The 23,793-nt window shown below is 48.6% G+C and overlaps 1 protein-coding gene across 1 annotated transcript in view; it reads left to right on the top strand.

The window, feature by feature from the left end:
- The window catches only part of LOC135057293 (uncharacterized), a 38,929-nt gene extending 15,438 nt beyond the window's left edge, over nucleotides 1–23,491 (top strand). Inside the window, exons 5-7 of the mRNA XM_063963182.1 lie at nucleotides 9,616–9,694; nucleotides 11,931–12,025; nucleotides 21,083–23,491. Coding sequence (XP_063819252.1) covers nucleotides 9,616–9,694; nucleotides 11,931–12,025; nucleotides 21,083–21,109 — 201 coding nt within the window. The 3' untranslated portion in view covers nucleotides 21,110–23,491. The remainder of the gene's footprint in view (nucleotides 1–9,615; nucleotides 9,695–11,930; nucleotides 12,026–21,082) is intronic.
- The last annotated feature ends 302 nt before the right edge of the window (nucleotides 23,492–23,793 follow it).

The raw sequence follows: 23,793 nt of genomic DNA, 5'->3' as shown, positions 1-23,793 counted from the left end.
CACGGGGCCGCTCATCGCTATCGCTGTGGGACATACACACGGAGAGATCCGTGCTTAACTTCTAAGCAATCTAGTCAGATTGCTTAGAATTTAGGCACGGATCTCTTCGTGTGTACCCCCCTTAAGGGAGTGTCAAATACACAGGTATGTTATGAGGAATAAATAAAAGCAAAATCGATAACAATATAGGAGCAACCAAACAAAAGGGGAAAATAACCGGGTAAGAAAAAACGAAAACTAAATGAATAATAAAAGTATGTAGAAGTTAGTATAGTTAGGTGAATATAATTGAAAGGCACCAACAGAAAAGTTGGTTGTATATTCCAATGCCCTAGAGGCATGATAGTCCATAATGTAGTAGTAGAACAAAGGAAGTACATAACGTTCTGACCAATAGAAAAAAATTACAAAGAGACAAGTCAAGTGAGTGTGACTGAGAGGACTCAGAAGAAAAGGAGTGTACAAGCAATAGAGACATTTCTTACCTGTTGCTGTAATATAGAAAGTGTTTTGTTTTTTTTCTTACTGCTCTTTCTATAGCTGTAGGCAAAGAACTGCAGGCTCAATTGGCAGAGTCACAAATGGCCCTAGTGTAACAGCCCGTGGTTGGCGAGTATTTCTAAGTGATTGAGGGGCAGATTTATTAAGCCTGGAGCAGTGATAAGTGGAGGGTAATAGCGCACCAGCTCCTAACTGTCATTTTTCAAACACAAGTAAAGATTGGCTGGTGCGTTATCACCTTCCACTTGCCACTGCTTTATCACTTCTCCAGGCATAATACATCTGCCCCTGAGAGAGGTATTGGGTGGCTGTGTGATGGACGTTTCCCCTGAAATGTTTCTTCCGGTCTTGTCTTGTAAAACTGTGCTGAGAGAGGCAGGATAGATTAATGTGAAACAGGGGTGAGTCAGCAATTCCAACAAAAGTATCTTTATTGATCCGCAATGAACTCTGGATTGAAAATGATGATTGGTTAATTGACTTTAAATTTTGAAGAATCACAAAATAATTGGGCATCAACAAAGAACAAAGAGAAGACAACTGACTACAGTTCACACCACAAAGGACCATTCAATATGCAAAAGACAATTGATTTGAATCACAGAAGAATGGCAGATTATCATTTAAATCACAGATGAACATGTTAATTGTAATCACAGATATTACCATATGATAACTGGGTTCACTGTGGTCACGAGGAGAGTGATGAAAAACACATTTGGCAATAACAAACACTAATTTCTAGCTTTCCCTAACCAAGGTACAATCATCTTTGCCGACAATAAACGTTGTAGCTATGGTAGAAGTCTGTAATGCCACAATGTGTCAAAGGGGGAAATTGGCACACAGCTGTATTGGGAATTCTGGGTTGTGCTAGTGGTAAATCTCAGTGTTATACAATGAGGGTGTAGCTAGCAAAGGGATGGTAGTGTCTCTTGACAAATGTGTCAGCACCCAGGGACTTACCGGCGTGCCGGGTCCACGGAATCTGCGGTGCGGGCGGCTTCTGGGCAGCAGCGGAGGAGGGCTGCTGTGGCAAGCCCGCTCGCGGCGGGTAGGCGGCGCTGAGGGGTCCGCTCGTGGCGGCGGGACGCCACTGCAGCGGCTCCCACTCAAAGGCAGTTACTAGGAGACCAGGGGCGGGGGAGTGTCTGGGTGCCAGCAAAAGTCTACTGTACTGGGAGCCGCTATGTTGGAGACTAATTCTGAGGCTAAGGTGCAAGCTTCCTGTGTATCCAGCCAATCCAGGGAGATCTTTCCCTATAAAAGGGGGCTGGTTCATGACGGGGGCACCAGTGCTTCAAGTTACAACCCAGTTGTAGGTGCTATAGCTCTGTGCTCCCAGGATTCTTGCCGTTTCCTGGTACTCCCTGGTTTTGCCTGCCGTCTTTTAGTTGCTGCCGCAGTCCTGCCGTTGCTAACCCACTGCCGTCCGTGGAAGCGCTCCTGGAAACCCCGACCCAGTAAGGTCCTCCGGGCCGGACGGTTCCAGTATCTACAGCGTCATCTTTCAAGCCACAGTTCTTTGTTTCCAGCCACATCTTTAAACCACCATTCACAATTCCGCAGTTCATTATCTACAGCCTCGTCTTTCAAGCCACAGTCCGCAGTTCTTTGTCTTCAACTACGTCTTTAAGTCACCATTCACAAGCCACAGTTCTCTACCTCAGCCTCAATCTCAAGAACTAAAACTCACTGACTCCTAGCCCCGCCTACGTTCTCCATTGCCCCTTGTCCCATGAGAAGGAACTATATACAACCCCGTCATCTTCTTCATCCGCAGACAACGACCTCCTTGGGCAAGTCTCAGCTGCTGGATCCTCAAACCCGGTTAGGCGTGACAGTAAGCACTGGCCTTATGGATCTGATGGGTGATCAGGCCTCAGGAGGTGATTCCACTGCGGATATTTTGTCCTGCTTGAGTAAACAGGAGGTCACACAATCTCAAATTGTGCAGTTCATGCAGAATATGTCCGACCGTCTTGATTCTCTCTGTGTTGCCATGACGGCACCTCAAGTATCCACGGCTGCTCCCACATTAGCGCCCTCGGTCCCGCTTCCTCCTGTACCAGTACCTCTTCCATGGTTACATTTGCCATCACCCAGTAAGTTCGATGGGAATCCAAAACAATGCCGCGGGTTTCTCAACCAGTGCGAAATCCAGTTCGAACTACAGTCTGCCAACTTCCCATCAGCACGTACCAAGATAGCCTATATAATTTCTTTGCTTACTGGGCAAGCGTTGGAATGGGCTTCACCTTTGTGGGAGAGGACGGATCCCATCCTTTCTAACTATTCGGAGTTCATGGCCACCTTTCGAAGAATCTTCGACGAACAGGGCAGGACTTCTGCCGCCTCATTGGAGATCCTGCGTCAGGGCACACGTACGGTCAGTCAGTACGTGATCCAGTTTCGTACTCTCTCCTCGGAACTGAACTGCAATGAGGAAGCTCTCATTGCAGCTTTCTGGAGCGGCCTCTCCGAAAAGATCAAAGATGACCTAGCAACTCAGAACGTACCAGATAAGTTGGATAAGTTAATTTCCTTGTGTAATAAATTAGACCTGAGGTACAGAGAACACTGTCTGGAGAGATCGCGCTCAGATCGTCCCAAGCCTCGAGTCACTCTTCCGCCAAGACCCCCATCACCAACCACCGAAGAACCCATGCAGATCAATCGTTCCCGTCTCTCCAACGAAGAACGCCAGAGACGGCGACAAGGGAACCTGTGCATGTATTGTGGTGCATCCGATCATTTTGTTAGAGCCTGCAGTCAACGTCCGGGAAATGCCCGCTCCTAGCTTGTGCCGGAGAGGTCAAGCTAGGAGAATCCTCAGAATTACTTGCCAAGAAAGAGTCTGTTTTGTTAACTCACCTGGAGCTCCCTTCTTCCTCCCTTCTCATCCCTGCACTACTCGACTTCGGAGCCACCGAAAGCTTCATTACCTCAGCTCTGGTTAAACGATCTGGAATACAAACGGTCCGTTTGGATCATACCATTTCTATTACTGCGGTGGATGGAAGTCATATTCCTGAGGGAATTGTATCCTTTCGTACTATTCCTCTCAAGATGAAGGTCAGAGTTCTTCATTCAGAAAACATCTCTTTCCTTGTAATTTCTAAAGCCTCTCATGAACTGATCCTAGGATTCCCGTGGTTAATAAAACACAATCCCTACATAGATTGGCAAACCATGGATGTTCTCTCTTGGGGACGAAACTGCTTCCAGAACTGTTTGCCCTCAGTAAGACCCCTCTGTTCTTCCAGTCCCTCCAGCCTTCCTGTAGAATATCAGGCCTTCCAAGATGTTTTCCGTAAACACGGGGCGGACACCTTACCACCGCATCGCACTTGGGACTGTCCCATTGATCTGGTTCCAGGCAAAACTCCTCCCCGGGGTCGAACTTACCCTCTCACTCCCTGAGACACAGGCAATGTCGGAATATATCCGGGAGAATTTGGATAAGGGTTTCATCAGGTCTTCCACCTCTCCGTCCGGGGGGCGGGGTTTTTCTTTGTCAAGAAGAAGGATGGGGGTCTGCGGCCTTGTATTGACTATAGATGTCTCAACGACATAACAATTAAGAACAGATATCCGTTGCCTCTGATTCCAGAACTATTCGACCGAGTTAAAGGAGCTACTGTTTTCTCCAAATTGGACTTACGGGGGCCTACAATCTTATACGTATTTGTCCAGGTGACGAATGGAAGACAGCGTTTAATACCCGCGATGGGCATTACGAATACCTGGTAATGCCTTTCGGCCTGTGTAACGCCCCAGCTGTCTTTCAGGAATTCATCAACGAAATCTTCAGAGACCTCCTTTATGACTGCTTGGTGGTATATCTGGATAACATCCTCATTTTTTCTAGATATCTAAAAACCTATCGAGAACAAGTCAAAGAGGTCCTAACCCGTCTAAGGATGAATCAGTTATTCTGCAAATTAGAGAAGTGCACCTTCGAAGTACCCACGATACCATTCCTCGGTTACATTTTTTCGGGACAGAAGTTACAGATGGATCCCGCTAAAGTCCAGGCGATCCAGGATTGGTTGCTTCCCACTACTCTTAAGGGGGTTCAACATTTTCTGGGGTTCGCTAACCTCTACCGAAGGTTCATTCAGAATTATTCTTCCGTCATAGCTCCCATTACTGCATTAACTAGAAAAGAGGCAGATCCTGCCAAGTGGCCTCCAGAGGCTTTAGAAGCTTTTTCATCTTTAAAGAAAGCCTTCATGACCGCCCCTGTTCTTCGACAACCGATCTCAGCCGTCCATTCCTGGTCGAGGCTGATGCCTCCACTGTAGGAGTAGGAGCAGTGTTGTCCCAGCTCTTCGAGGACAAGAAGGTCCATCCCTGTGCATTCTTCTCACGAAGATTTTCTCCCGCTGAACAGAACTACGCTATTGGAGAACAAGAATTACTGGCGATTAAGTTAGCCTTTGAGGAGTGGAGGTATTTGTTGGAGGGAGCCCAGCATCCAATCTCGGTAACCACGGATCAAAAGAACCTCCTATATCTTCAATCAGCTCGATGTCTGAACCCACGCCAAGCAAGATGGGCACTCTTCTTTACCCATTTCAACTTTACACTTAGTTACCGACCAGGTTCTCTCAATAGAAAAGCAGACGCACTATCTCGTTCTCTAAGTTCTGAAGAACCCACTGATCATTCAAAGGAACAGTTTATCTTAGAATCCACTTCTTTCTCAGCAACTCGTACTTCTCCGCTTCCTCCTCCCGGGAGAATAATCGTCGCCCCGAATCTTAGCAAGAATCTTCTTAAATGGGCTCACTCCTCCTCCTTTATGGGCCATGCAGGTGGTCATAAAATGTTCAAATTCATTCAACGTTCCTACTGGTGGCCTCGACTCAGGACAGATGTTCAAGAGTTCATAGCTGCTTGTCCGAAGTGTGCCCAACATAAAAATCCTAAAGGTCATCCATCTGGTTTACTCCACCCATTACATGTGCCGCAAAAACCATAGACGCACATCTCTATGGATTTTATTACCGATTTACCTGTTTCTGGCGGACAAAATACCGTGTGAGTCATAGTTGACCGGTTCTCTAAGATGGCAGAAAAGGGAAAGAGTATGAGTGCGCTGTCAGCGGCAGCCAGTAAAGGGGGGGTCAGCCCCTCAATAAAATGAAACAACAGAGTAAAAATATATATACTGGCGCCGGCTGTGAAACCAATAAGGGACAATAATTTGTTAAGATAAAAAATATCACACATTTTTAATAAACATATAAAATTATATAAAAATGTCTCAAAATTATCACAATTTCTTTATCTGTTTCTAGATCAGAAGCAAAAGATGTTGATTAGGACCAATTGGATCCCACTCATGGTGTATAATATATGTACACAGTCTCCGGTTAGGAGTCGGACTCCCTCCTCATTATATTCTGGTTCACTTAAAAGAATAGTATTACCCAGTCCTTATGGATGTTGTCCCCAGGATCTCAGTTTTAGCAGATGATGATCCAATTAGCAGCAGGGGGAAGATTCCAGGTTGCAATGGGCTTGTAGTGTCCAATAGGGGCAAAGAGTCCTATTGTTACCGGAGATACCAGGTGGATCCAAAACTGGTGGTCAGTGTCCTTGGCTCAACGCGTTTTGTTGGTCTGATGGCTGCCAGCTTCCTCAGGACACTACAAGCCCATTGCAACCTGGAATCTTCCCCCTGCTGCTAATTGGATCATCATCTGCTAAAACTGAGATCCTGGGGACAACATCCATAAGGACTGGGTAATACTATTCTTTTAAGTGAACCAACATATAATGAGGAGGGAGTCCTAACCGGAGACTGTGTACATATATTATACACCATGAGTGGGATCCAATTGGTCCTAATCAACATCTTTTGCTTCTGATCTAGAAACAGATAAAGAAATTGTGATAATTTTGAGACATTTTTATATCATTTTATATGTTTATTAACAATTTGTGATTTTTTTATCTTAACAAATTATTGTCCCTTATTGGTTTCACAGCCGGCGCCAGTATATATATTTTGACACTCTAAGATGGCACACTTTGTTCCTTTGTCGGGTCTCTCATCAGCATTCCAGCTGGCAAAGTTGTTTATAGCAGAGATCTTCAGACTTCATGGTCTACCGCAGGATATTGTATCAGATAGGGGTCCTCAGTTCGTGGCCAAGTTTTGGAGGGCCCTATGTTCCGCCCTTGGTATGAAGCTAAACTTTTCCTCAGGGTATCATCCCCAAACAGACGGCCAGATGGAAAGAGTGAACCAGGATTTGGAGACTTTCCTACGTTTATTTATGTCTTCCTCACAGGACCACTGGCTGGACTATCTCCCATTTGTGGAATTCGCCCATAACAATCTCTACCATTCTGCTCCAAAATCTTCTTCATTCTACATAAACTATGGTTATCATCCAAGAGTTCCTGACTTTCAACTTCTACCTACGCTTGAGGTTCCTGCCGAAGAATTAGCACTTCGACAGTTCACCAAAATTTGGAAACAAGTTCATGAGGCTTTGCTTAAAACATCCAAGAAGTATAAAACCTATGCAGATTTAAAGCGAAAGGCTGTACCAAACCTTAAAGTGGGAGATCGAGTTTGGATTTCCACACGTAATCTAAGGCTGAAAGTGCCTACTGAGAAGTTTGCTCCCAGGTTTATTGGGCCATATCCAATCGAAAAAGTATTAAATCCAGTGGCTTACAAGGTAAAGTTACCACCGCATCTGAGAATTCCTAATGCGTTTCACATTTCCCTTTTAAAACCATTGGTACTTAATCGATTCAGAGCAGCACTGCCTAAAACCCCCAAGATTCAGTCAGCACAAGGGGACGAATTTGAAGTTCATAAGATCCTCGACTCCCGCAGACGGTATGGTCGTCTCCAGTACTTTATTGATTGGAAGGGATATGAACCCGAGGAGAGGTCTTGGGTGGGAGCAGAGGATGTCCATGCTCCAAGACTCCTTCGGGCATTTCATGCCAAGTTTCCAGCCAAACCATATAGGTGTCCGGAGTCCACCCTCAAAGGGGTGGTACTGTCTGCACCCGGGGACTTACCGGCGTGTCGGTTCCACGGGGTCTGCGGTGCGGGCAGCTTCTGGCCAGCGGCGGAGGAGGGCTGCTGCGGTGAGCCCGCTCGCGGTGGGTAGGCAGCGCTGAGGGGTCCGCTCTTGGCGGCGGGACGCCGCTGCAGCGGCTGCCACTCAAAGGCAGTTACTAGGAGACCAGGGGCGGGGGAGTGTCTGGGTGCCAGCAAAGGTCTGCTGTACTTGGAGCCGCTATGTTGGAGACCAATTCTGAGGCTAAGGTGCAAGCTTCCTGTGTATCCAGCCAATCCAGGGAGATCTCTCCCTATAAAAGGGGGCTGGTTCATGACAGGGGTGCCAGTGCTTCAAGTTACAACCCAGTTGTAGGTGCTATAGCTCTGTGCTCCCAGGATTCTTGCCGTTTCCTGGTACTCCCTGGTTTTGCCTGCCGTCTTTTAGTTGCTGCCGCAGTCCTGCCGTTGCTAACCCACTGCCATCCGTGGAAGCGCTCCTGGAAACCCCAACCCAGTAAGGTCCTCCGGGCCGGACGGTTCCAGTATCTACAGCCTCGTCTTTCAAGCCACAGTCCACAGTTCTTTGTCTCCAGCCACGTCTTTAAACCACCATTCACAGTTCCGCAGTTCATTATCTACAGCCTCGTCTTTCAAGCCACAGTCCGCAGTTCTTTGTCTTCAACTACGTCTTTAAGTCACCATTCACAAGCCACAATTCTCTACCTCAGCCTCAATCTCAAGAACTACAACTCACTGACTCCTAGCCCCGCCTACGTTCTCCATTGCCCCTTGTCCCATGAGAAGGAACTATATACAACCCCCTCATCTTCTTCATCCGCAGACAACTACCTCCTTGGGCAAGTCTCAGCTGCCGGATCCTCAAACCCGGTCAGGCGTGACAAAATGTAACTCACTTAACCATGAGGGTCTTTTGGTAGAACAAACTTAGTCTCTCTCAGTTACAGGGCTTTACTTATACTTGCAGAAATAACTCAGTTTCTCCAGAATAGATTTCTGCCTTGCACTTGCAATAAAACTAGGTCTTTAATAGCCCATCAGAATCAATGCAGGGTAAAGGGTAGTCTTTAAACATCCCTTGGCAGGGTTTGGCTTGTGGAATATGGCGCTATGCTGTCCATGCCCTTCTAACACTGTACAGCTGGTAACAATGGATACTTAAGCTGGATATCAAACTTGCTAGGGCTTCGATCAATCAGTTTCAATGTACTCACTCAGACCCCTAGAACAGAGGATTTCACTTGCTGGACCAGTTTTCATTGTTATAAGATATCTGCGGTGTCCATGTCTTTCACCAGGCCTGGTGGTGTCTGGTCTCTGTCTGCGACGCCTGAACACTTGCTCACTCGGCACTTGGCTCTCTGGCAACGCCCTACTGCTCTCACCACCCAGCGTCCTGCGGCTGACACTCGTTCTCAGCTCACACTCTGCTCCTCACTCAGCATGCGTCCAGCACCTCCTGTCTCCATTCTACTCCTCCTCCTTCTTTCCACATGGCTCCTCTCTACCCAAGATGCCCCTGCCCAATCAGCTTTCCGCTCTCAGACCACGTGATTGGACCAGGGTCCTCGCTTAAATTTTGCTGTGCCAGTGCCTCATCCTGCGGCTGCTGCGTAAGCGACCTTAAAGGGGCACACACACCAATTTCCGAGGTACCACACTAGCGATTCATTAAAGCAGCTTACCACTACATGCTGCTAAAAGAAGCTGAGGGAGTTCCTCAGCAAGAAGCTCCCCTTCCTTCCAAGTGTGCCCCTGTCAGAGCGGTGTACAATTTGGCTAAAACTGACTGTCCAGTTCAGCTAAGAAAATTGGATATTTGTAATTAGTTCTTCCATCAAACTTCTCAAAAAAATCTCAGTTTACCTAGCCCGTGTTACTACTCTATTTCCCACTGGGTGTCAATGGCGAAAGCGATTATTTCCTTAGACATCTAATCTGATCTTTATTTCGTGCTGTGTGAGTTTTTAATGTGTTCCCATGGTATTGCATAGTGCCAGTTTTTCACTGCCTGCAAGTAAAAATGCACATGCTTCAGAGATCTAAAATTTCTTTGACAGCTGAAGAATACTGTTCCGCCCCCTGCACACTCCTCCAAACAAATGACCAATTTCGCTGAACCATCCAAGCCAATGCCAGGTGAGAAGAGCTTACATTTTGTTAGCAATCCTTGGTCATCACTACCAAGAGCAGTATTAACGAGATACCAAATATGGGCTTGGGTACAGGATCCTGACTGTCAGGGTGCTAACGGTCAAAATACAGACAGCGGCATCCCCAACTGTCATAATCCCGACACACTTTCGTACTGTAACCCTTCACCTTCACCTCCCCTAACCCACCCCTCCTGTAGCCTAACCTTAGCTCACCCCTCACATAGTATAACCCTAACATCCCCCTCCTGCAACCTAGCCCTTCCTTCTCCCTCCCCCTGCAGCCTAGCCATTCCTTCTCCCTCCTCCTGCAGCCTAACCCTTCCTTCTCCCTCCTCCTGCAGCCTAACCCTTCCTTCTCCCTCCTCCTGCAGCCTAGCCCTTTCTTCTCCCTCCCCCTGCAGCCTAGCCCTTTCTTCTCCCTCCTCCTGCAGCCTAACCCTTCCTTCTCCCTCCTCCTGCAGCCTAACCCTTCCTTCTCCCTCCTCCTGCAGCCTAACCCTTCCTTCTCCCTCTCCCTGCAGCCTAGCCCTTTCTTCTCGCTCCCCCTGCAGCCTAGCCCTTCCTTCTCCCTCCCCCTGCAGCCTAGCCCTTCCTTCTCCCTCCTCCTGCAGCCTAACCCTTCCTTCTCCCTCTCCCTGCAGCCTAGCCCTTTCTTCTCCCTCCCCCTGCAGCCTAGCCCTTCCTTCTCCCTCCCCCTGCAGCCTAGCCCTTCCTTCTCCCTCCTCCTGCAGCCTAACCCTTTCTTCTCCCTCCTCCTGCAGTCTAACCCTTCCTTCTCCCTCCCCCTGCAGCCTAGCCCTTCCTTCTCCCTCCCCCCTGCAGCCTAGCCCTTCCTTCTCCCTCCCCCTGCAGCCTAGCCCTTCCTTCTCCCTCCCCCTGCAGCCTAGCCCTTCTTTCTCCCTCCCCCTGCAGCCTAGCCCTTCCTTCTCCCTCCCCCCTGCAGCCTAGCCCTTCCTTCTCCCTCCCCCTGCAGCCTAGCCCTTCCTTCTCCCTCCCCCTGCAAACTAGCCCTTCCTTCTCCCTCCCCCTGCAGCCTAACCCTTCATTCTCCATCTCCCTGCAGCCTAGCCCTTTCTTCTCCCTCCCCCTGCAGCCTAGCCCTTCCTTCTCCCTCCCCCTGCAGCCTAGCCCTTCCTTCTCCCTCCTCCTGCAGCCTAACCCTTTCTTCTCCCTCCTCCTGCAGCCTAGCCCTTCCTTCTCCCTCCCCCTGCAGCCTAGCACTTCCTTCTCCCTCCCCCCTGCAGCCTAGCCCTTCCTTCTCCCTCCCCCCTGCAGCCTAGCCCTTCCTTCTCCCTCCCCCCTGCAGCCTAGCCCTTCCTTCTCCCTCCCCCTGCAGCCTAGCCCTTCTTTCTCCCTCCCCCTGCAGCCTAGCCCTTCCTTCTCGCTCCCCCTGCAGCCTAACCCTGCCTTCTCCCTCCTCCTGCAGCCTAATACTTCCTTCTCCCTCCCCCTGCAGCCTAGCCCTTCCTTCTCCCTCCCCCCTGCAGCCTAGCCCTTCCTTCTCCCTCCCCCCTGCAACCTAGCCCTTCCTTCTCCCTCCCCCTGCAGCCTAGCCCTTCTTTCTCCCTCCCCCTGCAGCCTAGCCCTTCCTTCTCGCTCCCCCTGCAGCCTAACCCTGCCTTCTCCCTCCTCCTGCAGCCTAACCCTTCCTTCTCTCTTCGCCTGCAGCCTATCCCTTCCTTCTCCCTCCTCCTGCAGCCTAACCCTCCCTTCTCCCTCCCCCTGCAGCCTAGCCCTTCCTTCTCGCTCCCCCTGCAGCCTAACCCTGCCTTCTCCCTCCTCCTGCAGCCTAACCCTTCCTTCTCCCTCCCCCTGCAGCCTAACCCTGCCTTCTCCCTCCCCCTGCAGCCTATCCCTTCCTTCTCCCTCCTCCTGCATCCTAACCCTTCCTTCTCCCTCCCCCTGCAGCCTAGCCCTTCCTTCTCCCTCCCCCTGCAGCCTAGCCCTTCCTTCTCCCTCCCCCTGCAGCCTAGCCCTCCCTTCTCCCTCCTCCTGCAGCCTATCCCTTCCTTCTCCCTCCTCCTGCATCCTAACCCTTCCTTCTCCCTCCCCCTGCAGCCTAACCCTAATACTTATTGACAGAACGTGTGAGGATTCGGACAGTCGGATGCTGCTGTCTGTATTGTGACTGTCTGCATCCTGACTGTCAGGTTGCTGAACATATCCCCAAATGTGATAGTCTACGACTAACAGAAATGATGTATTGACTTTTCCACCAGATAAGATTTGTAAGCATTGTGCTCAAGGAACATACTACCCACCAAAAACTTGTGATGAAGATGACTACACAGCAAAACTTAATGGACGATACAATGTGAGCATGTTTTCTGATGTTACCTACTCATATAATGGGGCTATTTCACTTAAAACAAAACGAAAAAAATATTTCCAGGTCCGTTCAAATAACTGGTAAACTTTCTACATGAAAAACTCCAATTTACTAATGCATATTTCTCTAACGTCCTAGTGGATGCTGGGGACTCCGTAAGGACCATGGGGAACAGACGGGCTCCGCAGGAGACAGGGCACTTTAAGAAAGAAATTGGATACTGGTGTGCTCTGGCTCCTCCCTCTATGTCCCTCCTCCAGACCTCAGTTTGAATCTGTGCCCGGACGAGCTGGGTGCTACTTAGTGAGCTCTCCTGAGCTTGCTAAAAAGAAAGTATTATGTTAGGTTTTTAATTTTCAGAGAGATCTGCTGGCAACAGACTCTCTGCTACGTGGGACTGAGGGGAGAGAAGCAGCCCTACTCACTGAAGATAGGTCCTGCTTCTTAGGCTACTGGACACCATTAGCTCCAGAAGGATCGTACACAGGATCGCACACTTGGTCGTCCGATCCCGGAGCCGCGCCGCCGTCCCCCTCGCAGAGCCAGAAGACAGAAGCCAGTGTCAGAAGCAAGAAGACTTCGAAATCGTCGGCAGAAGACTCCAGTCTTCATATGAGGTAGTGCACAGCACTGCAGCTGTGCGCCATTGCTCCCACACTAAACCCACACACTCCGGTCACTGTAGGGTGCAGGGCGCAGGGGGGGGGGGGGGGGGGGCCCTGGGCAGCAATAAGAGACCTCTTGGCAAAAGTGGGTATATATACAGTTGGGCACTGTATATATGCATGGGCCCCCGCCATATTTTTTACACAGAAACGCGAGACAGAAGCCCGCCGCTGAGGGGGCGGGGCTTCTTCCTCAGCACTCACCAGCGCCATTTTCTCTCCACAGCTCCGCTGAGAGGAAGCTCCCCAGGCTCTCCCCTGCAGAATCACGGTAGAAAAGGGTAAAAAGAGAGGGGGGGGGCACATAAATTTGGCGCAAAAACAATATATACAGCAGCTACTGGGTTAACACTAAGTTACTGTGTGACTCCTGGGACATATAGCGCTGGGGTGTGTGCTGGCATACTCTCTCTCTCTGTCTCTCCAAAGGGCCTTGTGGGGGAACTGTCTTCAAAAAGAGCTTCCCCTGTCTATGTGGTGTGTCGGTACGCTTGTGTCGGCATGTTTGACGAGGAAGGCTATGTGGAAACAGAGCGGGAGCAAATGAATGTGGGGTTGCCGCCGACGGCGCCGACACCCGATTGGATGGATATGTGGAATGTTTTAAATGATAATGTTACTTCCTTGCATAAAAGGTTGGATAAAGCTGAAGCCTTGGGACAGCCGGGGTCTCAGCCCATGCCTGATCCTATATCGCAGAGGCCGTCAGGGTCTCAGAAGCGCCCACTATCCCAAATTGTTGACACAGATGTCGACACGGATTCTGACTCCAGTGTCGATGGCGATGATGCAAAGTTACAGCCTAAAATGGCTAAAGCCATCCGTTACATGATTATAGCAATGAAGGATGTGTTGCACATCACAGAGGAAACCCCAGTCCCTGACAAGAGGGTTTATATGAATGGGGAAAAAAGGCAAGAGGTGACCTTTCCCCCATCACATGAGTTAAATGAGTTATGTGAAAAGGCTTGGGATTCTCCAGACAGAAAACTGCACATTTCCAAACGGATGCTTATGGCGTATCCTTTCCCGCCAACGGACAGGTTACGCTGGGAATCCTCCCCTAGGGTAGACAAAGCTTTAACACGCTTATCCAAGAGGGTAGCCCTGTCGTCACAGGATACGGCCACCCTAAAAGATGCTGCGGATAGAAAGCAGGAGGGTATTCTGAAGTCCATTTATACACATTCAGGTACCCTACTAAGGCCGGCAATTGCGTCGGCCTGGATGTGTAGTGCTGTAGCAGCATGGACAGGTACCTTATCTGAGGAACTTGATACCTTGGACAAGGATACTATAGTACTGACCCTGGGGCATATAAAATACGCTGTCCTATATATGAGAGATGCCCAAAGAGACATTAGCCTACTGCGCTCTAGAATAAATGCAATGTCGATTTCTGCCAGAAGGGTCCTGTGGACTCGGCAAAGGACAGGCGATGCCGACTCAAAAAGACACATGGAGGTTTTACCTTACAAGGGTGAGGAATTGTTTGGGGACGGTCTCTCGGACCTGGTCTCCACAGCTACGGCTGGAAAGTCAAATTTTTTGCCATATATTCCCTCACAACCAAAGTAAGCACCATATTACCAAATGCAGTCCTTTCGATCACAAAGAGGCAAGAAAGTACGAGGTGCCTCCTTTCTTGCCAGAGGCAGGGGTAGAGGAAAAAAGCTGCATAATATAGCTAGTTCCCAGGAACAGAAGTCCTCCCCGGCCTCCACTAAATCCACCGCATGACGCTGGGAGTCCACAGGCGGAGCTAGGCCCGGTGGGGGCGCGTCTCCGAAATTTCAGCCACAAGTGGGTTCACTCCCAGGTGGATCCCTGGGCTATAGAGATTGTGTCTCAGGGATACAAGCTGAAATTCGAAGAGATGCCCCCTCACCGTTACCTCAAATCGGCCCTGCCAGCTTCCCCCTTAGAAAGGGAAATAGTGTTAGCTGCAATTCACAAATTGTATCTTCAGCAGGTGTTGGTAAAGGTTCCCCTCCTTCAACAGGGAAGGGGTTACTATTCGACCATGTTTGTGGTACCGAAACCGGACGGTTCGGTCAGACCCATATTGAATTTAAAATCCCTGAACATATACCTGAAAAGGTTCAAGTTCAAGATGGAATCGCTCAGAGCGGTCATCGCAAGCCTGGAGGAGGGGGATTTTATGGTGTCTCTGGACATAAAGGATGCTTACCTTCATGTCCCCATTTATCCACCTCATCAGGAGTACCTCAGATTTGTGGTACAGGATTGTCATTACCAATTCCAGACATTGCCGTTTGGTCTCTCCACGGCACCAAGAATATTTACCAAGGTAATGGCGGAAATGATGGTGCTCCTGCGACGGCAAGGAGTCAAAATTATCCCATACTTGGACGATCTCCTCATAAAGGCGAGGTCCAGAGAGCAGTTGCTGATCAGCGTGGCACGCTCTCGGGAAGTATTACAACAGCACGGCTGGATTCTGAATATTCCAAAGTCGCAGTTGATTCCTACGACTCGTCTGCGCTTCCTGGGCATGATTCTGGACACAGACCAGAAGAGGGTTTATCTCCTGATGGAGAAGGCTCAGGAGCTCATGAGATTGGTCAGGGACCTATTAAAACCAAAACAGGTGTCGGTGCATCACTGCACGCGAGTCCTGGGAAAGATGGTGGCCTCATACGAGGCCATTCCCTTCGGCAGGTTCCATGTGAGGACCTTTCAATGGGATCTGTTGGACAAGTGGTCCGGATCCCATCTACTGATGCATCGGCTGATCACCCTGTCCCCCAGGGCCAGGGTGTCTCTCCTGTGGTGGCTGCAGAGTGCTCACCTTCTCGAGGGCCGCAGATTTGGCATTCAGGACTGGGTCCTGGTGAGCACGGACGCAAGCCTCCGAGGGTGGGGAGCAGTCACACAGGGAAGAAATTTCCAAGGTCTGTGGTCAAGTCAGGAGACTTGTCTTCACATCAACATCCTGGAACTATGGGCAATATACAACGCCCTACGACAAGCGGAGACCCTGCTTCGCGACCGACTGGTGCTGATTCAGTCAGACAACATCACCGCAGTGGCTCATGTAAACCGCCAAGGTGGCACAAGGAGCAGGGTGGCGATGGAGGAAGCCACCAGAATTCTTCGCTGGGCGGAGAATCACGTAAGCGCACTGGCAGCAGTGTTCATTCCGGGAGTGGACAACTGGGAAGCAGACTTCCTCAGCAGGCACGACCTCCACCCGGGAGAGTGGGGACTTCTTTAAGAAGTCTTCACGCAGATTGCAAGTCGGTGGGAACTGCCACAAGTAGACATGATGGCATTCCGCCTCAACAAAAAGCTACAGAGATATTGCGCCAGGTCAAGAGACCCTCAGGCGATAGCTGTAGACGCTCTAGTGACACCGTGGGTGTTCCAGTCGGTCTATGTATTTCCTCCTCTTCCTCTCATACCCAAGGTGCTGAGAATCATAAGAAGAAGAGGAGTGAGAACAATACTCATTGTTCCGGATTGGCCAAGAAGGACTTGGTATCCAGAGTTGCAAGAACTGCTCACAGAGGACCCATGGCCTCTGCCTCTAAGACAGGACTTGTTGCAACAGGGGCCCTGTCTGTTCCAAGACTTACCGCGGCTGCGTTTGACGGCATGGCGGTTGAACGCCGGAGCCTAGCAGAAAAAGGCATTCCGGATGAGGTCATTTCTACGCTGATAAAGGCTAGGAAGGACGTGATGGCTAAACATTATCACCGTATATGGCGAAAATATGTTGCTTGGTGTGAGGCCAGGAATGCCCCTACTGAGGAATTCCAGCTGGGCCGTTTCCTTCACTTCCTACAGTCGGGAGTGACTTTGGGCTTAAAATTGGGTTCCATTAAGGTCCAGATTTCGGCCCTATCCGTTTTCTTTCAAAAAGAACTGGCTTCTCTTCCTGAAGTCCAGACGTTTGTGAAGGGAGTGCTGCATATTCAGCCCCCTTTCGTGCCTCCAGTGGCACCTTGGGATCTTAACGTGGTGTTGAGTTTCCTGAAGTCACACTGGTTTGAGCCACTAAAAACCGTGGAGTTAAAATTTTTCACGTGGAAGGTGGTCATGCTATTAGCCTTGGCTTCAGCTAGGCGTGTGTCAGAATTAGCGGCTTTGTCACATAAAAGCCCCTATCTGGTTTTCCATATGGACAGGGCGGAATTGCGGACCCGTCCGCAATTTCTGCCAAAAGTGGTGTCATCTTTTCATATGAACCAACCTATCGTGGTGCCTGTGGCTACTCGTGACTTGGAGGATTCCGAGTTACTAGATGTGGTCAGGGCTTTGAAGGTTTATGTAGCCAGAACGGCTAGAGTCAGGAAAACTGAGTTACTGTTTATCCTGTATGCACCCAACAAGCTGGGTGCTCCTGCTTCAAAGCAAACTATTGCTCGCTGGATCTGTAACACGATTCAGCAGGCTCATTCTGCGGCAGGATTGCAGCAGCCAAAATCAGTAAAAGCCCATTCCACAAGGAAGGTGGGCTCTTCTTGGGCGGCTGCCCGAGGGGTCTCGGCATTACAGCTTTGCCGAGCAGCTACTTGGTCGGGTTCAAACACTTTTGCAAAGTTCTACAAGTTTGATACCCTGGCTGAGGAGGACCTTGTGTTTGCTCATTCGGTGCTGCAGAGTCATCCGCACTCTCCCGCCCGTTTGGGAGCTTTGGTATAATCCCCATGGTCCTTACGGAGTCCCCAGCATCCACTAAGACGTTAGAGAAAATAAGATTTTACTTACCGGTAAATGTATTTCTCGTAGTCCGTAGTGGATGCTGGGCGCCCGTCCCAAGTGCGGATTTTTTTCTGCAATGCTTGTATATAGTTATTGCTTACATAAGGGTTATGTTATAGTTGCATCAGGGTTGATCTGATGCTCTGTTGTTGTTCATACTGTTAACTGGATAAGTTTATCACAAGTTATACGGTGTGATTGGTGTGGCTGGTATGAGTCTTGCCCTGGATTCCAAAATCCTTTCCTTGTACTGTCAGCTCTTCCGGGCACAGTTTCTCTAACTGAGGTCTGGAGGAGGGACATAGAGGGAGGAGCCAGAGCACACCAGTATCCAATTTCTTTCTTAAAGTGCCCTGTCTCCTGCGGAGCCCGTCTATTCCCCATGGTCCTTACGGAGTCCCCAGCATCCACTACGGACTACGAGAAATAGATTTACCGGTAAGTAAAATATTATTTTTAATGTTTTGTGGAGGTCTTTGCTTTTTTTCTGACAGCAAGATTAAACAGTTTTGGTTGTATTATTATAGTACAGTAAATAATATCTACATAAATGGTCAGTTCTGATGCCGTCACAATGTTTATAAAAGAAAAAGTGTATATTGTAAGGAATTACATATAGCATAATGTGCTGTAAATTATTACCAAACATAGGAAAGTATGCAACATATTGCCCAAATAGTTCAAAACTATATGCCAAACATTATTTACTGCTGCTCTTATTTTACTGTTGTTTCTTATATTTACTAAAAGCTCAGTTCCTTCATGAATAAATTTGATCAACACATTTTAGGCAGGTTAAACAAATTATACACATACATTGGTTTCAGTCTCAGGTGAAGGAAGGGGTTGGGTTCGACAAGCCAGTGGTCGAGATGCCGACGGTCAGAATACCGACCACGGCATCCCGATTGTGAGAATCCCGAAAGGGGGGAAGATAAGTATACTTGCCTTCCCCCAATGCCCCCCCCTAACCCTCCCATCCTGCAGCCTAAACCTAATCCTCCCCCCCTAAACCTAACCCTCCCCTTCCCGCAGTCTAACCCTTCGTCCCTCTGCAGTCTTAACCTAACCCCCTCCCCCGATCCAGACTGTAATGCAGGGCCGTATTAACGCTCCCGGGGGGGGGGGCAGGGTTGCTTGGGACCTGGGTTACTCACCCAGCATACATACATACATATACACAACAAACATGTCATACTGTCACACACAGCAAACATACCATCACACCCAGCATACAGACACACAACATACACACAGTAACACACAGCTTTCCTACACACACATAGCATGCATACATACACTCAACATACCTATACACACACACACACACACACACACACACGCACACACACACGCACTCACTCACTCACTCACTCACGATTAACCATTCACCAATTGCTTAGCATCTCACAAGCTGAGTGCTGCATCAATCTGTTCTAATTTGATGCATATTGGATAGCCTGTAAAAAAACACAAAACGGTGAAACATCAGAAAAAGTACAGAAAAACAGCCATTTTTCGGACCCGATGTTGTTTCTCCGTTAATTGGATATCCCCGCTAATCTCCAAACTTTCAAGTGTTCCCTGAAAACTCACCTCTTCAGACAAGTTTATAAAATTCCAGAACTGCCCGCATAACCTTCATAAACTTTCTTATCCAATTACATCCCTACTGTATAGTCCAAACATATTTTCTCTTTTTTCACCCCAGGCCAACATCGGTGTGTGACCATATTTATATTCCCACCCTAAGGGTGTCATGGACATCCACAAGTGGGAATAGTCCCTGTTAGTCGGCATGCTGACTGTCTGGATTGTAAGGGGGCGGGATTCCAGAGTCAATATTGTGACCGGCGGTCTCCTGACCACCGGTCACGTAACTGCCTCCCTACTGAGAGTGCTAAATACATATATTTGGATTTAAACACATGCCAAAATTCTAGATACCAAATCAAAATACAATCTTAATTTGTATGTAATTAAGTAAGAGCCTAAATGATAATATCAAAATTATAATATCAGTAAGTTTTAGGCGGAAATTTACTTTTTGGGATGCGATCCATCTACCTAATCACTGGAACGTTTTGTGCCATAAATCGCACATTTACTAACAATCATGTTGTGTTGTAGGGTGTGAATTTAGCTGCGATACAGCAGCGTGTTTGGTGTTAAGTCTGCACAGATAATTGATATCCATGCAGGCTTTTGTGTTGTAAGGGTAATAAAGAGTTAATAAAAAAAAAACTGTGTGGGGAACCCCCCAAAAAGCAAAACCAGCACCGGGAAATACAAGGGATATATTGTGTAGGGATCCCCCGTATTTTCAACAACAAGCACCAGGCTCTTACTAGCAGGGAGGGGTGGGGTGTGGCTTATAATGCCACAGCCGGGGGACACATTTGACGGGTTCCCCCAGCCAAAGCATTCATCCCCCCAACTAGTCACCACAGCCTTGGAATTCCTCAGAAAGTGGCGGGTGGGTGACGAGTTGATAGCAATTCAATTGATGTTATAATAATATTGTCTTCTACAGGAGGACTACAGGTCCCAGCAAGCCTCCCCTGCATGCTGGTACTTGAAGAACCACAAGTACCAGCATGCAGGGCATTAGATCTCACTGATCTGTGCAGGCTATGCACCAAATACACTTGCTAAAATCAAGTGCATTGATTTGGTGCAGTATGGTGCAAATTTGGTGTGTCTTTGAGCGATTTCACTACAATGATTGTTAGTAAATTTGCGATTTGCATGGGTACCAATGTTATTTTGATGATGTTTGCTTCAATGGTGATTTGCCAGGATTTTGAGTATAAAGTCAAATTTGACATGCAATATCCATGCAAATTTTCTGCTACTAAATTTGTGATTAGCAAAATTGCGGCATTATCGCAAAAAATAGCATAATCGATCAAAATCCAACATTAGTAATGCGCACTGTGGGCCTAACTCAGATCTGTTCGCTCGCTAGCTATTTTTTGCAGCGTTGTGAACAGATGGCCGCCGCCTATAGGGGAGTGTATTTTAGCTTTGCAAGTGTGCGAACGCATCTGCACCCGAGCAGTACAAAAACAGTTTGTGCAGTTTCTGAGTAGCTCTGACCTTACTCAGCCGCTGCGATCACTTCAGCCTATTCGAGCCTGGAACTGACGTCAGACACCCGCCCTGCAAACGCCTCGACACGCCTGCGTTTTTCCAAACACTCCCAGAAAACGGTCAGTTGCCACCCTCAAATGCCCTCTTTCTGTCAATCACCTTGCGTTCGGCTGTGCAAATTGATTCTTCGCTAGAACCAGTGCACAACAACGATCCGCTTTGTACAAGTACGACGCGCCTGCTCATTGCGGTGCATACGCATGCGCAGTAGTTACCTGATTGCTGCGCAGCAAAAAACGCTAGGGAGCGACAGGTCTGAATTAGGCCCTGTATCTTTAAGGAAATCAAGATTCCAAATACAAACTTAATCTCTGTATAATTGCATCAGTATTACTGCATAAAAAAATGGATGTGTACAAATACTTTTCAGGGTTTTTTCTTTATTTTCTAATCTAAAATCTATCCTATATGGAGAGGTGGTTATGTAGCTGCAGCCAACTGTATTGCAATTAAAACTGGTGTCTTAATTTTTTACATTATGTTTGTTTTTTTACAGTCTGTGCAGTATAGCCAGCAGTGGTGAAGAATGAATAGAGGACTTTTCTTCTGGCGCTCAGAGAACATATAAATCCTATTTGGAATACAGCTGTGGGATTCATTTATGTGTTCTGCCTCTGTGTTGTTCATGCTAGAAACATGGTAGTCCTCCACCTAATAGTACTGTGATTGCTGTAACCCTGGAATTCTGGGTTTAATATTTCCCTGGATTAATATGATGTTTTCCTTCAGTTAAATGGATCCACTAGGTTTGGAGATTCTACCATATTTAGAGGGTTAGATTTGGGTGGGTTATGGGGGTCATTCTGACCCGATTGCAAGCTGCAGTTTATCGCAGCGGTGCGATCGGGTCAGAACTGCGCATGTGCCGGCGCCGCAGTGCTCCGGCGCATGCCAGATGGCCAAAGGCCGTCGGGCTGCTACGATCGCCTCTGCCTGATTGACAGGCAGAGGCGGTCGCTGGGCGGGAGGGGCAGAATGGCGGCATTTGGCCGCCGTTTTGTGGGCGCGGTTCGGCCAACGCAGGTGTGGCCAGACCGAACGGGGGGCGGGCCGCACCGGCTTTGTGATGTCACACGCAGCCGCTGCGGGCCGGGGAGCGATGAGTAGCTCCCGGCCAGCATGCTAAAGCTGCGCTGGTCGGGAGCTACTCTTAAAGTGCAAAGGCATCGCTGCTGTGCGATGCCTTTGCCCTTCTGCGGGGGGCGGCACTGACATGCGGGGCGGGATAGCCCTGTGCTGGGTGACCCCCCCGCATATCAGTGTGAATGATCGTAGCTGTGCTGAATTTAGCACAGCTACGATCATCTCGGAATGACCCCCTATATTGTTTCTGTGCAGGGTAAATACTGGCTGCTTAATTTTGACACTGTAATTTAGATTTCAGTTTGAACACACCCCACCCAAATCTACCTCTGTCTGCGCATGTTATATCAGCCCCCCCTGAAGTGCACATGGTTTTGTCCAGTTGCTTGCTTTTTTGATTTGCTAATAAACCTAAAAAACCACCTATGTACTGGACTATGGGGGTAATTCAGAGTGGGTTGCAGCAGCAAATATGTTAGCAGTTGGGCAAAACCATGTGCACTGCAGGGGTGCAGATATAGCATGTGCAGAGAGAGTAATGGTGCCCATACACTTGTGAGATTATCGGTTCTATCCTTCGATTTCGACCGCATCTGTGAGAGAAATCGAAGGATTGTATGCACATTTAAGGTACCTTTCGAAGCGATGTGCGGGCACGCCGGTCGAATATCGCATCTCAAGATATTATGTGCTGTACATAATATTTATCGCATCGCAGTGCGATCGCATGTGGTTTTAAACCCACATGTAATATATCGCACTGCGATGTGCGACGGGCACCCGCCAGGAGCGGCAAGAGGCCGCTCCCACTCGGCTGTGACATGCCCGTCACGTGATTACCATGTGATCTATTGCATGGTAACCACTTTGGCAGTTCAGGTGCGATGTGATCGCACCTGAACTGCCAGTGCGATGCCCCGCGATGTCGCGTCGCGGGGCATCGCACAAGTGTATGGCCAGCATTAGATTTGGGTGGGGTGTGTTCAAACTGAAATCTACATTGCAGTGTAAAAATAAAGCAGCCAGTATTTACCCTGCACAGAAACAATATATCCCATCCAAATCTAACTCTCTCTGCACATGTTGTATCTGTCCCACCTGTAGTACACATGGGGGGTCATTCCGAGTTGTTCGCTCGGTAAAATTTTTCGCATCGCAGCGATTTTCCGCTTAGTGCACATGCGCAATGTCCGCAGTGCGACTGCGCAAAGTAAATTTGCTATGCAGTTAGGAATTTTACTCACGGTTTTTTCTTCGTTCTGGTGATCGTAATGTGATTGACAGGAAGTGGGTGTTTCTGGGCGGAAACTGGCCGTTTTATGGGTGTGTGCGAAAAAAAGCCTACCGTTTCTGGGAAAAACGCGGGAGTGGCTGAAGAAACGGAGGAGTGTCTGGGCGAACGCTGGGTGTGTTTATGACGTCAAACCAGGAACGACAAGCACTGAACTGATCGCAGATGCCGAGTAAGTCTCGAGCTACTCAGAAACTGCACAGAGATGTCTTTTCGCTATATTGCGAATCTTTCGTTCGCAATTTTAAGAAGCTAAGATTCACTCCCAGTAGGCGGCGGCTTAGCGTGTGTAAAGCTGCTAAAAGCAGCTTGCGAGCGAACAACTCGGAATGACCCCCATGGTTTTGCCCAACTGCTAAGAAATTTGCTGCTGCGATCAACTCTGAAATACCCCCTAAGACCTACCATAACATAACCTAAACCCGGTAGATAAAAGACCACTAGCCCAAGAACACGGGTGTGGTATGAGGTGCCGGCGGCGGTTCCGGTATAAAAGATAGATAGTGTCTAGTTAGACAGTCAATAGATAGACACCATATGTTAGACAGACATTAGGTCGACAGGGTCAAAAAGTCGACATGGTCAAAAGGTCGACATGAAAAAGGTAGACAGTACAAAAGGTTGACAGGTCTACCTTTTTCATGTCGACCTTTTGACCATGTCGACTTTTTGACCCTGTCCACCTAATGTCTGTCTAACATATGATGTCTATCTATTGACTGTCTAACTAGACACTGTATATCTATCAAACGGATACCTCCGGCGGCCGGGTCCACGGTGGCCAGCATACCGGCGTCGGGATCCCGACCGCCGGCTTACCAACAGCGGGGTGA

This window comes from Pseudophryne corroboree, chromosome 3, assembly GCF_028390025.1.
Source record: "Pseudophryne corroboree isolate aPseCor3 chromosome 3, aPseCor3.hap2, whole genome shotgun sequence".
NCBI lineage: Eukaryota > Metazoa > Chordata > Amphibia > Anura > Myobatrachidae > Pseudophryne > Pseudophryne corroboree.
This window is presented reverse-complemented; position numbering and strand designations above follow the sequence as displayed.